The sequence below is a fragment of the Panthera leo genome, chromosome D2 (genome assembly GCF_018350215.1).
Source record: "Panthera leo isolate Ple1 chromosome D2, P.leo_Ple1_pat1.1, whole genome shotgun sequence".
Classification (NCBI taxonomy): domain Eukaryota; kingdom Metazoa; phylum Chordata; class Mammalia; order Carnivora; family Felidae; genus Panthera; species Panthera leo.
Genome location: NC_056689.1, coordinates 33,506,276 through 33,522,184, shown reverse-complemented (window position 1 = coordinate 33,522,184; position 15,909 = coordinate 33,506,276). Strand labels below are relative to the sequence as shown.

The window sequence follows — 15,909 nt, the reverse complement described above, 5'->3', positions numbered from 1 at the left end:
AGAGCCTGGAGCCTGCTTCAGATTCTGTCTCCCTGGTCTGTCTCTGCCCTTCCCCTACTTGTGCTGTCTGTCTCTCAAAAATAAAGTTAAAAAAAATTTTTTTTAAGGAATCCATTCTCTGCATCTGTTCATGTATAGATTTTTGATTTACCACATTCCAGGACCTTCCTGCAAGTTGTTCTGTTCCCCAGTTTGATGATCACAGAGGCAGGTAAGTGACATATAGCTGGGGCCAGATATAAGCAGAAAGTTAGGTCTTGCAGTCATATAGGACCATTGTCCTAATAACTTACGATAGACTCTGGAGCTTGGTAAGTGAAAAGGAGCTAGGAATGCATAATTAAATCCCTTGGATCAGTATTCATTATAGGAAGGAATGAGAAGATGTTTGAATTGATTCTTTTATATTTTCTGTTCCTAGAAGTAGAATGCATTTTTAGTAATATTTTGATTTTGCTTATTTTATTCCTCTTCTTATTCACTCTTTTGAAATAAATGGAGTGTGCCTGATATGACATTCACTCAGAAAGTACCTTGCTTTCCTTTCAGAGAAAGTGAATTTTACAAATTAATTTTGTTTCCCCTACAATTGATTTTCTTCTATACCATTAAATGACCATTTCTGTTCTTCTTTCTTGGGTATTACATTTGTACTTAATATACAAATTAAGTATATTAATCATTGTGTTTGAGCAGTGTTGTTAGGCTAAAAGGGACTTTGGGCTTGGGGTAACTCTTCCTGGGTCTGGATTAACATCCAGAACTCTAGGAGTTCCCACTGCTCTGAGCTAGTGCCTCCCTTTCCAACCAACTAATGACTTCTGAACTAATCCTAGGTGTTTTTTGTTTGTTATTGTTTGTTTGTTTTTCTGCCACTGTGGACTAAGAGCATAAATGCTGCCTTAGTAAGAGAGGTTAAAGAAGCAGTAGGTTTCATCTTTCCTTAGCCTGACTGGCCTTTGGTGAGTTTGGGTGTGTTGACAGAATAAATACTGAACCGTCTTGGCAGACAAGGAAGATCAGAAAGAGAGAAGTCCATGGGCAGGGGGCCAGGTCCCTCCTTGCCTCGTTAGGGAGAATTCAGTGTTGTCTGTCTGGTTGGCAGGGTATACCTAATCACAGAGATGCAGCATTTCAGCAGTTTGCAAAGGAAAGTGATACGAAGGGACAGCTGCAAGTCAGCCACAGCTTAGATCTGAGGAGATCAAGCATTCACTTCACTTGGAAGAAAGAGAGAAGGAAGGAAGCCTAGGGCTTAGCAGGGTAAGTTCCTTTCCCTTCAAATCATCTGCTTGCTTAGTTTATAGTTGAGTAAAACATTTATCACCCCAAGGAGTGTTAGCACTGATTAAGCATCTGAATGTGCTTAATAATAGTGTTCCTAATGGATTCCTCCTTTTCGCTTTCTCTTTCCTAACTGCTTTTGAGGATCCCCAATGACTAGCATCACTCTCCCCTTTCCCTGCCTCCCCAAAGATGTTTTGTGTTTGCTGGTGAATTACAGAAAATTACATAGGTCTTCCTGGTCTGGAGATAGCGAGAAGATACTGTGGTAGGTGAAACTTGAGGCTTTTGGTGGTGAGGGAGAAGGATGGGAGACCTGGTCTGGGAATAGGCTAATATTTAGGGAATTTGGAGATGAAGGATAATAGTTTTTCTAGACCGTCCAGTTCATGTCTCCTTTTTAGTCCTTGGTGTTGGTGTTTTCTCTTTTATATATGGAGAATAAATTAGAGCCCAAGCCACTGGGGGCAGCTAGAAAAAAGGTGATTCCTTGCTAGGTGACATAGACTGATCTCTAGAAAATTCTGAAAGCTCATTATATGTAATTCTTTCCAACTTCTCCCTTGTCCTCTATGTTTTTTTGCCTTTGTTTCTCTCAGTCCCGTCCCTCCCCTCACACTTGGAGGATCCTGGGACTCTGTGCAGAAAAGTTAGAACCAAAGAAGCTGTGTCTGGGCCTGGGGTACACAAACTCAGACATGAGCTTCATGTAGATGCAAATGCAAGGACCTGGCTTCTCATTCCCACCTTCTTACCTTCCTGCCAGAAATTTAGTTAGTTTGTATCATGAGCCCATTCTAGACATAGAGGAAACTCTCAGGGATTTCATCGCCCCACTCCTCCTCAAACTGTGATTCCTTCATTTCCCAGTGAGTTCAGCCAACTTCTAGAGAGCCAAGAGTTAGTCTTCCTTTCAAGAAGGACCTCTTTGGAAAGGCAGATAAGTGAGGCAATACATTTCTTGTCTTAATTGGCTTCCATTGCAGAATACTTTTAGTTGAACATCAGGAATATATATTTATTAATCCTGGGATTTAAGACCCTTGACTTATATCAGAACAAAGATAATTTTTCTCCATACCTGTAAAGAAAAGATGAATCCATTCTTTCAAGGTTCAAGAAGGTGTTTTCTTGCCTGAGGAGGCTGGGTAGGTAGAGCAGATGAATGCTTCTAAAGTTGCAATGATTCTGGAAATGTGATGAGAATGTGTGGTGATTAAAAGTGGAGGGAAGATTCAGGTCACTTGTTGGAAATGGGGTACTCAGGTGTGAAGGCATCCTTTAGTAAAGGGACCCTTAAATCTTAAAATAATCTACCACCTTCAGGTCTAATTTCTTCTGTATTAGTGAGAATGTAGAATGCAGATGAGCTTAGCTATCTGTTCTTTGGACTCTGAAAACATCCATTTATCTGTGGTATGAGGGGAGAGATTACACAGGTGGAATGAAAGGAGGGGAAAGAAAGTACAAAAGAAAATACAAATTAGTTCCCTCATTAACTGAGGACAGCAGTTTGCAAAAAGCCGTGTCATAAGGTAATAGCTTTTCTTTTTTTTAAGTTTCAATTTTAATTCCAGTTAGTTACAATGTTATGTTAGTTTCAGGTGTACAGATAATAGATTTTAGTGGATGATTCTGGGAGGTTTTTGTTTGTTCTGCCACCTACACTTCATCTGAATGATGATTCTAGAGTTTTTTTCCTAACAGATCTGGTCCAGAAGGATTAAATGTCAGACTATTTTTGTAACAAAACATGATCCCTGATTTGAACTTTAAAAGTTACCTTATTCATAGTAAAACCAACCACTGTCAGCCTTTTTATCCTCTGCCATTTCCCTGTCCCTGGAGGCAGTTAATTGGAAAGTTAATATTTAGATTCTCAATCTCTACAGGTACCTTTCTTTTTTATTTTTTAATTGAGATGAAATTCACAACATAAATTAATCCTTTTAAAGTGAGCAATTAAATGGCATGTCCTACATTCACATGGTTGTGCAACCACCACCTCTATCTGGTTCCAAAACATTTTCGTCATCCCAAAAGAAAACCTCATAACCAGGGGTGCCTGGTGGCTCAGTTGGGTAAGTGTCTGACTCTTGATTTTGGCTCAGGTCATGACCTTACAGTTCCATGGGTTCGAACCCCAAGTTGGGCTCTGCACTGACAGAGCCTGCTTGGGATTCTCTCTCTCCCTCTCTCTGTCCCTCCCCTACTTGAGTGCATGCTCTCTTATGCTCTCTTATGCTCTCTCTCTTTTTCAAAATAAATAAACTTAAAAAAAAAAAAAAGGAAACCCCATAACCATTTAGCAGTTACTCCCCATTCCTCTTCCACCCAGTCCCTGGCAACCAGGAGTTGATTTCTGTCTGTGGGTTTAACTTTCCTCGATATTTCATATAAATGAAATCATATAACGTGACCTTTTGACTTCTTTCAGTTAGCATAATGCTTTTGAGGTTCATCCACATTGTAGCATATTATCAGTACTTCATTTCTTTTTATGGTGTCATATCTAAGAAATTGCCAAATCCATATTATGACCTTTTCCCTTTGTGTTCTTCTAAGACTTTATAGTTTTAGTTCTTAATGTTTATGTTGTTATAGTCAAACTCAAATCATTCTATTTCATTAATTTCTAGAGTGTTCCCATCTACATTTCTTTTTTTTTTTTTTTTTTTTTAACGCTTATTTATTTTTGAGACAGAGAGAGACAGAGCATGAACGGGGGAGGGGCAGAGAGAGAGGGAGACACAGAATCGGAAACAGGCTCCAGGCTCTGAGCCATCTGCCCAGAGCCCGACGTGGGGCTCGAACTCACGGACCGCGAGATCGTGTGACCTGAGCCGAAGTCGGACGCTTAACCGACTGAGCCACCCAGGCGCCCCCCCCATCTACATTTCTATGCTCATGCTCTTCTCTGTGCTAAGAATTCCTTTTTTTATCTCATGTATTCAAAGAATTACCATCGTTCATGGTCTATTTTGACTGCTACCTGCTTTACAAAGTCTTCCTACAGCTAACCAACTAAAGAGACTCTTCTGATTTCCCACTAGTGCTTTAGTTTCACTTACAGTATTTATATACTGCCTTATGTTATGATTTACATTTGATCCCTCTACAGGACATCTAGATGTTGAGTATATTTTTCATATTTGTTTCCATTATTTTATGAGTGATTATATATGTTTAGCAATAAATATTTGTTGAGTGAATGCATGTTTTTATTTTTCCCAATATAGTTCCTTTTGTTTACTCAACAGTTGTAGAAGGAATGGGAGAAGACAAGCCAAGAAAGGAGAATATCACAGAGTTCCTGCTAGGTAGTGGGTGGGTGCGGGATCAGTTCTACTTCAAAACTCGCCTCTTTAGGAAATTTTCTTCATAATTTTTTATAACTTGCTTTGACTATATAACTCTTAGCATTGTGATGCTGATTTTGTGTTGCGTTTAATTTCTTCCTCTGGGTCTATTGCTTACAGCTGTGATGGTAGGTTTTCTAAAATGAATGTTTTATTTCCCCAACTAAGTGAAATTGACTAATCCTCCAATTAGCTGGTAGTTTTGGACAACCAAAACTTTTGTTTGCTTTTTTCTCTCTTTTGATTTTTTTTTTTCTCTCTTTTTTTTTTTTTTTTTTTTTTTTTTTTTTTTTTTTTAGCGTTTAATTATTTTTGAGACAGAGAGACACAAAGCATGAACAGGGGAGGGTCAGAGAGAGGGAGACACAGAATCCGAAACAGGCTCCAGGCTCTGAGCTGTCAGCACAGAGCCCGACGCGGGGCTTGAACTCACAGACCGCGAGATCATGACCTGGGCCGAAGTCGGCCGCCCAACCGACTGAGCCACCCAGGCGCCCCTTTTTCTCTCTTTTTGAAATCAAGAGTCAGACACTTACCCAACTGAGCCACCAGGCACCTCTGGTTATGAGGTTTTCTTTTGGGATGATGAAAATGTTTTGGAACTAGATAGAGGTGGTGGTTGCACAACCATGTGAATGTAGGACATGCCATATAATTGCTCACTTTAAAAGGATTTTTGATTTTTTAAAAGGATTATATGAATAATATATAAATATATTCTAACTATTCAAGAGTCAAATATCACAGATAGGTCTAAAGTTCCTTTTGATTAACCCAGTTCCTGTCCCATTACTTCTTTCTGTCCTCAGTGTTAATCACTGTTATTGGTTTTACATGAGACCTGCCAGACCTTTTCCTGTGCATTTCCTTACATATGTATTTAAATTTTATGTAAAACTTAATATGTAACACATATATGTATAATTATGTTCATATATAATTATTTCCCTGCTGTTTTTTTATAATCGCCTATGGTGATCAATAATCAGTAGATACCAAATAAGTCTTACAGATACCTAGGTCTGAGAGACTAGAATGAGAAGTGAAAGGTCAAACATATGAAAACACATCATATGTGACCAACTTGCAAAGTTTCATTCCATATCTGTTCTGTGTATAGTCCCCAGGTATCAGTGGACAGCCATGGCTCCAAGATCTCGGCAGCGAAGGCACAAGAAACCCCCTTCATCAGTGGCTCCCATGGTTGTGACCCCATCCACAGTTGTGACCCCTGTGCCTCTGACCCTCTCAAAACCTGACCCTAGCATTGATGCGCTTGGCTTCTTCTCCTTGGAAAATAATGTTCCTGGCCTATCTCAGCTAATCCTTCAAAAGCTAAGCATGAAAAGCTATGAAGAATACAAGTGAGTGACTAGCTCTATGGAAGAATAATATCTCTAGTAGAAGTGATTTTAGAAGGCAAAGAGGGAGTATAGCTTGGAGAATATGGGGCATTTACAATGAGGGAGTCTCTCATCCTGACTTTTGTAAGTTTTATTAGTATAGAAGAAATATAATTTGCTTATGTGAGAAATAGTGGGAGTAGATGGAAATATATTGGAGGCAAGGTATAGGTCATGAAAGATTTTGGAGATAACTCTTTTTCCTATTGCCACTTATTCACCGTGCCATTTCTGCAGGTTGGTGCTAGATGGGGGTGCTTCTGTATCAGGCTTTGGATTTCGATGCCCTCAAGAAATGTTCCAGAAGATGGAGGACACATTCCGATTCTGTGCTCACTGTAGAGCTCTCCCTAGTGGTCTTTCAGACTCCAAGGTCTTGCGGCAGTGCAAGAGGTGACTCGTTGGGGGCTAAATGGGGAGTCATCCAGAAATGATCCTATTCTAAGACTTCCTTGCAGGAGGAAAGGTCTAAGAGTTTTCAAAATAACTTAAGGCCCACTCATTTTGTGTGATCCAGGCCACAGAAAGATTAGAAAAGGATTGGGGTCCTTCTTATTTTGGGTATTATGGGGAGGTCAGACAGATTATGGTACAATAGTCCCCTCCCCCCCACCTGCAGTTTGCTTTCTGTGGTTTCACTTATCCATGGTCAACCATGGTCTGGGAGCAGATGATCCTCCTCTGACTATTGTCAAAAAGTCTATAGTAGTGTAATGCTGTGTTGCAGTGCTTATGTCATTCATCTCACTTCATCTCATCATGTAGGCATTTTATCATCTCACATTATCACAAGAAGAAGGGTGAGTACAATACAGTAAGATCTTTTGAGAGAGAGACCACTTTCATATAACATTATAGTATATTATAATTGTCTTATTGTTAATCTCTTACTGTGCCTAATTTATAAATTTTATCATAGATATGTATGTATGTATGTATGTATGTATGTATGTATGTATGTATAGGAGGAAACAGTATATACAGGGTTTAGTTCATCCGTGAGTTCAGTATCCATTGGGGATCTTGGAACATATTCCCTTTGGATAAGGGGGGATGACTGTATAATCTTCTTTACCTCCCTCCTCTTCAGTACTCAAGGTATAAGATCATTATCTCTTCTGGGGAGTTGAGCCATACCTGTGATAATAGGGCAGCTGCAAACTCCTGTTATTTATTTTTTCTGTAAGTGATGTAAAAAGTGAGTTGTTCCAGATATAGACTGAGGTGTCACTCTAACCCAAGAGAATAATTACATTCCTAGCCTCTCATGCCTCCCCTCCCAAATATAATCTCCAAATTTAGTGCATCAGTTGTCACTCCTCTCCTTACCTTCCTTATCCAGTGATCTTTCTTCCTAGGTGCAGGAATATCAGTTCCCTTCCCCTGACATACCTTTGAGGTATAGGAACATCTGTTTCTGGGGCTCATTCTTTCAGGTGCAGAAATGTCTATTACTGTGGTCCAGAGTGCCAGAGGTCAGACTGGCCAGCACACAGGAAGGTTTGTCAAGAGCTGCGTCTTGTAGCTGTGGACCGTCTCATGGAATGGCTCCTAGTCACAGGTGAAGTGATAGTGTTGGAGAACTCTGACATAGTGGTCATAATTGGTTGTATTTGGAGAGAGAGATGAAAGCATGTTGTTAGAAGGAAAAAATGAGAAACTGAGTGGGGCACCCCTGGTCACAAGTTGGGAGAGTACACTTGGAAAGAATATTGAAGCCAGGAAAGGATTATGTCATTCTTATTTCTTCTTTCCTACAGGTGCTTTTGTCCTACCTTCAGGGCCTTGGCCATGCCTGGCTGAAACTGTACAGAGCTGGGATACCTGGTTTTCTATGCGGCATTTACAGCTAGATGCTACACTGGATGCTGTGCTAGGTAGTCATGCCATGACCACCCTGTGGGCCAGCGTAGGACGGCCAAGGCCAGACCCAGATGTCTTGCAGGGCTCTTTGAAGCGGCTGCTGACAGATGCCCTCTCACGACCCTTGACACTGGGCCTTGGGCTTCGGGCCTTGGGGATAAATGTTGGGAAGATTGGGGGAAGCACAGTGCATGTGGTTGGTGCTTCCCATGTGGAGACATTCCTCACTCGCCCTGAGGACTATGATGAGCTTGGCTACATGTTTCCTGGACACCTTGGCCTCCGTGTGATCATGGTGGGTATAGACGTATCTGCTGGCTTTACACAGAACCCCTCAACTCCCATCCTGGAACCTGGCACAGTTCAGCTCAGTGGCCATAGAGGCCTCTATCATGACTTCTGGGAGGAGGAGGTAGAGACTGGGAGGATAGCCCATCCAGATTTGGTGGTGACATTCCATCCAGGTAAGAATCATTTAGGGGAATACTGGGTGGCTTTTCTGGGAATTTTTTATCCTGACTCTTGTATTTTCTATATTTGGAATCCCATTCATTTGGTCAGGTTAAACACAATATGATGACAACTTTGGTTGATCATTAGCCATTTGTGCTATGCCCGGGTTCAGAATTTTCCACTGAAGAACCTGGGGTAGATGATGATGGTAAATGAGCATTGGAGGTGAGCAAGGTGAGGAGAAGGGTGAACACAATTTAAAAAAAAAAAAAAAAAAGTATCTTGCTTAGGCCCTACTTCAGCCTTTCCCCTCTCTATATCCATTTCTATTTTTGTTGTTTTTTCCATAGGTTTCCATGCTTCCCCAGACTTAATGGAGGCCTGGCTGCCCACCCTCTTGCTACTTCGTGATTATGAGATCCCTACATTGATCACTGTTTACAGGTTTCAACTTCCTCCTATTTTTGATATATCCCTGACTCACTCAACACCTCTCTTTAAATTTTTGTTAATGTTTATTATTCATTTTTGACACAGAGAGAGAGACAGAGCGTGGGGGGGGGGGGGCAGAGAGAGAGGGAGACACAGAGTCCGAAGCAGGCTCCAGGCTCTGAGCTTTGAGCTGTCAGCACAGAGTCCGATGTGGGGCTTGAATTCACGAACCGTGAGATCATGACCTGAGCGAAAGTCAGATGCTTAACTGACTGAGCCACCCAGGCGCCCCTCAACACCTCTCTTTATATAGATGAGCTCATTTCTCTCCCCTTTGCTCATCTTCTATCTTCTGGTGAGGATTTTCTTCCTTTCCACACTTGGCTTTCTAATCCCCTTAGAACCAAGTCCTATGCTAGTTAATCAGGTGATTAGTGAGACATTTGGTAGGAAGGGATATCCCCTCGCCTAAACCAGCCTTAGGTAATTTTGGGGATTAATGAGTACAGAAGCATCAAGTTCTGAGAAATTTCTCTCCTATGTTTCTCATAATTAGCACAGCATTTTATTATTATTATTTTTTTTTTATCTGTCTCCCATAGCCATCAGGAATTGGCAGCCTCATTACAGATTCTGGTGGACTTGGATACAAACATCACCGCCTATGGAGCTAACCCTTTTGCATCCCTCAAACCTGAACAGGCCTATTCCAACCCCAACAAGCAGCCAGTATACTGCAATGCCTATTATATCATCTTTCTTGGAAGTTCCTGCCAGTTGGATAGGAGGCAACTGGAAGAAAAAGTAGATGGTGGAGTTTAAATAGCTGACCCAGATCCTGACTGGATTTCTAGAAAATGAGGAGGTTGTAATGAAATTACTCTGCTGATGTCAGGTTGTTGCTGACTTTGAAATCCACTATGTCCTAAACCTCATTCACTTGTCCAGGTAAAGATTCTCAGCTGAATGGGAGTTCTGTGTGATGTGACTCATTTCTAAGAGGTTAGCCATAAATAGCTTCTAGAGACAGGATTCTAGATTTAATACATGGCAAGAGGCCCTGGTATGTCTTTCCAGCCTAGAATTCCTAATAGTTTCCTTTGTGAGAAAGTTTTACCTTGAATCAGATGGTGTAAAGGAGAAGAATGGCACCTTATTCTTTTGGAAAAGACTTTCTTGTTATCCAGAAATCTTGGCTAAAAAATGGAGAGGTGTTAACGACTTGAAGGGGTACACGAATGGGCAAGTCAGAGAAGCGGTTGGGAACGTGGGAGAAGTTGTGAGGATTGGTATGTTGTTCTATTTCCTGGCTTTTTCTAGATAAATATCTTATTTTCTTCTTTTCTATTGGGCTCTTCTCACCCTAGAGTAGCTTTTTGCTTGGTGTTATATTTAAATATCCCAGGGTATCTCAGGCTTTAGTTGAATGTACTGGAGTTATTTGTTATTACCTAGTCTATACCATAATAAACTCAGTTTGGGGCTTCTTGTTGTATCCTTTTTCCTATTCACTGGCAAGTATTACTTGTCTACTCACAATACCTCAAGACTTGAGGTTTCTCTTTTGCCAAAAGAGTTGTTAACACCAGCACTCTGGGCCTGCTACTCTGCCACTTCCCATCTCATGCCATCCTTCTCTTATCATTCTCAAGATGAGGATTTTCCTTAAATATTCATTCCTACGACCTTGCCATGACCTCAGCCTCCCACCCCCAGCCCTAACACATGCATATACATTCTTATTGCCCACTCTGCGAGGGGTAATATTAGAATTCACATATTCATTCACAGTATGAAGTTAGTACCTACCGTGTGAAAGGTACTGCATTACAGCTTTGGAGAGTTACAAAGGTGAGACCTTATTTTTAACCTAGGAAGGGAAGTAATACATATACATAGATAATCTCTATTATAAGATGTGATATGGAATAAGAACCATGAGAGAGGCCTGTACTCCTAAGGTAATAGAGTGAAAAGAGAGATCACTAAGTGAATAGTGAAGCTCTTGTGAAGTAGAATTTTATTAAACAAATGGAAGGCAGGTCATTTCAGATGGAAGGAACAACAGGAATAAGAGTTAAGCAGAAAAGAATAGGAGATATTTTAGGGTACATTGGGGGATTAGTATAAATTTAGTCTGGAAGGTATATTGAGACCAGATTATAGAAGGAGCATAGCTTACTGGTCAGTTTTAGATTTACATAGATCTGAGTATGAATCCTGGAGCAACTACCAAATATGTTTGTGTCTGTGGGAAAGCTAAACTTCTCTAAGTTTCCTTAATTTCCTCATCTGTAAAATTGGGATGATGCCTAGTATTAAGTTACATTAAGAGTTAAATGAAAATGTTTACAAAATTGGAAGACTCACACATTCCAATTGCAAAATTCTACAAAGCAATAATAATCAAGACAGTGTAGTACTGGCCTAGGATAGATATATGGATCAATGAAATAGAATTGAGAAGCAAGAAATTCTTAACATTTATGATCAGTTGATTTTTGACAAGAGTGACAAAACAATCCAATGGGAAAAGAACAGACTTTTTAACAGACAGTGCTGGAACAACTGGATTCCACATGCAGAAGAATGAAGTTGGACGCCCCCCTCCACACACACACAACATAAAAAAATTAACTCAAATTGTATCGAAGATATAAATCACTAAAACTGTACAATTCTTAGAAAAAAACATAGGGGTAAATCTTAATGAAGTTGGATTGGGCAATGGTTTCTTAAATATGACACCAAACGTATAACCGACCAAAATAAAAATAGATAAATTGGACTTTATTAAAATTAAAAACTAGTGAAAAAGGCACCATCAAAAAAGTGTAAAGAATGGGAGAAAATATTCATAAATCATATATCTGATAATGGACTAATATCCAGAATATATATAAAGGTTACAACTCAATAAAAGAACAAATAACCCAATTAAAAAATGGGCAGGGGCACCTAGGTGGCTCAGTGGGTTAAATGTCTGACTTTGGCTCAGGTCATGATCTCACGGTTCATGAGTTTGAGCCCTGCTTTGGGCTCTCTGCTATCAGCGTGGAGCCTGCTTTGGGTCCTCAGTCTCCCTCTCTTTCTGCCCCTCCCCTGCCTCTCTCTCTTTCTCTCTCTCTCTCTCCCCCTCCCTCAAAAATTAAAAAAAAAAAATGGACAAATGATCCAAATAAATATTTCTCCAAAGAATATATACAAATGATCTGTAAACACATGAAAATATGCTTAACATCTTTAGTTATCAGGAAATACAAGTCAAAACCATAATGAAATGGCACTTCATCCACTAAAATGGCAGTAATAAAAAAGAAAAATAACAAGTGTTGTGATGTAGAGAAATTGTAACCCTTATACACTTATGGTGGGGATACAAAATGGTGCAGCTATTTTGGAAAACAGTCTGGCAGTAACTTCCCAAGAAGTTAAATTTTGAGTTACCATTTGATCCTGTAATTCTGCTCCTTGGTATGTACCCATGAGAAATGAAACCATGTATACAAACTGCCATAGCAGCATTATTCATAATAGCCAAAAGATAAAAATCCAAATGTCCATCAATTTATGAATGGGTAAATAAAATGTGTGTCCATGTAATGAAATGTTTGGGCTTAGAAAGGAATGAAGTACTTATTCATGCTACAATGTAGATGAACCTTGAAAACATGTTCATTGATGTTCATGTTAAGTGAAAGTCACAAAGACCATATGGTATATGAGTGCATTTATAAGAAATGTCTAGAGTAGTCAAATCTATGAAGACAAAGTAGATTAGTGGCAGCATACAGATGAGCAGGATGAGGGTATCGGGGTAATGGCTAAAAGGTATGGATTTTATTTTGCGGGTGATATAAATGTTCTAAAATTGATTGTGGTGATGGTACAGCTCTGCGAATATATTAGAAACCATTGAATTGGACACTTTACATGAGCGAATTATATCTCCATAAAGCTGTTACCAAAAGCATTTTTTTAATCTTAGAGAATATAAAAAATTTGCTAAGTGCTTAACACAATGCCCTAGCACATGGTTCATACTTAATAAATGGTAGCCATTGTTGAATCCATACCACTTTAATTTTACACAGTAACAAACAGATTGAGTTAGCAATACTGTATGAGTACTGATTTGACAAGGAAAAACCAGTTGGATACATCATGAGAGGAGATAATGCAGGTGCCACTGAGGTGATAGTAGGCATGGAAAGGAAGAGGTAATTTCTAACAAGTAAATAGTGACATTTTATAGATAAAGCATGAAAGTAAAATCTATAGGGTTTGGTTACTGATGGTGATGGATGAAGTGTGTTATATCTATCAGAATCACCTCAGGAGACAGAAACCACACAGTAATAAATGAGACAAAAATTTCCAACTTACTAGCTGGGGTGATAGTGCATAAAAGTCTAAATGCCTAGCTTCATGCTAAATGCTGAGAAATCTAAAATGGCTTCTGCCCTTAGAGTGTTTACAGTTTAAGAGAAGACTGACATAAACAAGAGCAATATAATAGAGTTGTATTTTCTAACTCAGCAAATGAAATGAAAAAAAATTGCATTTTTAAAAGTTTATTTACTTTGAGAAAGTGAGCAAGCAAGTGTGCATGCTAGCAGGGGAGGGACAGAGAGCAAGGGAGAGAGAGAGAGAATTCTAGAGAGAGAGAGAATTCAGCAGACTCCATGCTGGTCAGAGTGAGCCTGGCACGGTGCTTGATTGCATGAAGGGTGAGATCATGACCTGAGCTGAAATCAAGAGTTGGACGTTCAACCAACTGAGCCTCCCAGGAGCCTCCCAAATTTGCATTTTTAAAATTGTATTGAAAATCCCTTAGAATAGCACTACATTGGATTCTGCCACATCCTCATCTCAGCAGGTCTATCAGAGCCATTTTTGCCTCTAGCATTGGACATTAATCTCTGCTTATTTGATCACCAGATCAAATGTTGGCTTGGGTTTGGAGAGCCCTGTTGTAGTCAAATATTTATTGAACATTTATTACTAGACTCTAGAGATATTCCTATTCTCAATGAGCTTACATTCTAGTAGGGAGGGCAAACGATAGACATACAAAATTTCAGATTCTTTTAAGTGATACAAAGAAAATATAATAGTGTGTAACTGATGGTGGTGTTGGTGGCAATGGTGACTACTAATGCCACAACGTTCAGGCAATACCCACCTCTCTGAGGAGATGGATGACATTTGAGATGATGCAGTGGAGAACATTCCTAGTAGAAGCAATAAATGTGAAGATCGTAAGAATCTCTGATGTGTTTGTGCACAAACCTGGTATGTTTTCCTGGACATAAGGCCACTTTGACCAGAGTTTAATGATTGAGAAAGAAGTTGAAGACGGATGAGATCAGAGAGGTAGGCAGGAGCCAGACTATATAGGGCGTTTCGGACCATGGCCAAGAGTTTGGGTTTTATAATCAAGGGAATGACATGACCCAATTTATTCTTTAGAAAAAACATTTTAGTTCAAGAGTTTCTTAATCTCAGCACTATTGACTTTTGGGATGGAATAATCCTTTGTTGAAGGGGGCTGCCTAGTGCATTGTAGAATGTTTAGTAGTATCCCTGATCTCTACCCATTAGATATTGGTAACACCTTGCCTCCTCTGGTTGTGACAATCAAAAACGTATCCAGACATTGCCAAATGTCTCTGGGAGACAAAAATTACTGCTTTAACTGTACAAAAAATTTATTTAAATATTAGACTCTACACAGTGGAATATTCACATTAGGGGAAACATACTGGCCGCTATTTCACATGAACTCTGGTCCCTATAATGACCTTCAGAGTTGTTTCGTTGCTGCTAATTTTTTTTTTTTAAGATTATATTTTTAGGTAATCTCTACACCCAACAGGTTTTGAACTTAAACCCCAAGATCAAGAGTCACTTGCTCTTCCAACTGAGCCAGATAGGGGCACTTGTTTTTGTTAAGTTTACGCGGTTGAATACAAGTAAATTACATGCTCATGCTGTGACTCCGCTGTTCAATATACCACAGTGGACATCTAGATAAGGTCTATTTGGGCACAAAAAAGGGAGTAATTGCTTACCTAAGGGAAAGTAAGGAAAAGGATGAGGTCAGGAAGTTTTTTGAAGCAGGAAGGAGGCATGCGATCTTTGAATTGAATCTTAATAGATTAATAATTGTTAAAAGGCAGGTAGTACTTTCTAGGCAGAGGAAGTATGAGGAAGAGCTCTTTGATCCTAGAGGTACTGTGTGTCAGGAAGGAAGGACAAGTTGAAAGGATGAAGTGGGAAATGTGGTAGGGTCTGAACAGGCTATTGGATATTTGGGCTTATAGCTCAGGAAAATGGGCTGGAAGTAGATTTGAAAAATATCCTCTTAGGGTGATAGTTAAGGCAGAAGGAGAGGTGGGGATGAAATCATCATGGGAATAGTGTGGGACAAAGAAGAGTACAGACAGTCTGGGGCACCTGGGTGGCTCAGTCAGTATAAGTGCCCAACTCTTAGTTTTGGCTCAGGTCATGATCTCACACTTCATGGGTTGGAGCCCTGTATCAGGCTCTGCACTGGTAACATAGAGTCTCTTTGGGATTCTCTCTCTGCTCCTTCCCTGTTTGTGTGCTCTCTCTCGCTCTCAAAATAAATATTAAGAAAAAAAAAAGCAAGGACCGTCTTCTTAGGGAACACTTAAAATCCGGATGTCTATGTGGGCAGATTGGACAGAGAGGCCCATTATTTGTCAAGTAGGGAGACTGATAGGAACTGGGGAATGAATGCTGGATACCCAGAGTGTTGTGCAGTTTTGTTTAAATTTGGCAGTGACCTTCCTCAAGGACCTCACTTCACTGATGTTTTGGGGCTAAGTATATTTTGCTGTTCCCACTTAAAATTTAATTCACCCTATCCCACCCTTATGAGGAAGCTTTTGGGTAGAAAAGCCTGAAGAGTAGTAAGTTGATGGTGCTCAAACTTAAGGGTGCCCACCTGGAGGGCTTGTTAAACAAATTGCTGGGCTCTGCTCTTAAGAGTCTGACTCAGTAGATCTAAGGTGGAGCCCCAAATCTGCATTTCTAAGAAGTTTACTGCTACTGGTGTAGGGACCATACTTTGCGAACCACTGTGAAAG

The 15,909-nt window shown here is 39.9% G+C and overlaps 1 protein-coding gene across 3 annotated transcripts in view; it reads left to right on the top strand.

Annotated features, from left to right (window-relative positions):
- PPP3CB (protein phosphatase 3 catalytic subunit beta) overlaps positions 1-11,260 on the top strand; it is a 72,828-nt gene extending 61,568 nt beyond the window's left edge. For 2 of the 3 annotated variants that reach the window (XM_042909071.1, XM_042909069.1), the window contains exons 13-18: positions 5,764-6,007; positions 6,284-6,439; positions 7,483-7,607; positions 7,807-8,373; positions 8,713-8,806; positions 9,397-11,260. In XM_042909071.1, coding sequence (XP_042765005.1) covers positions 5,764-6,007; positions 6,284-6,439; positions 7,483-7,607; positions 7,807-8,373; positions 8,713-8,806; positions 9,397-9,616 — 1,406 coding nt within the window. In that variant the 3' untranslated portion in view covers positions 9,617-11,260. The remainder of the gene's footprint in view (positions 1-5,763; positions 6,008-6,283; positions 6,440-7,482; positions 7,608-7,806; positions 8,374-8,712; positions 8,807-9,396) is intronic. The other variant, XM_042909070.1, reaches the window with a different exon arrangement.
- Positions 11,261-15,909: the final 4,649 nt, after the last annotated feature.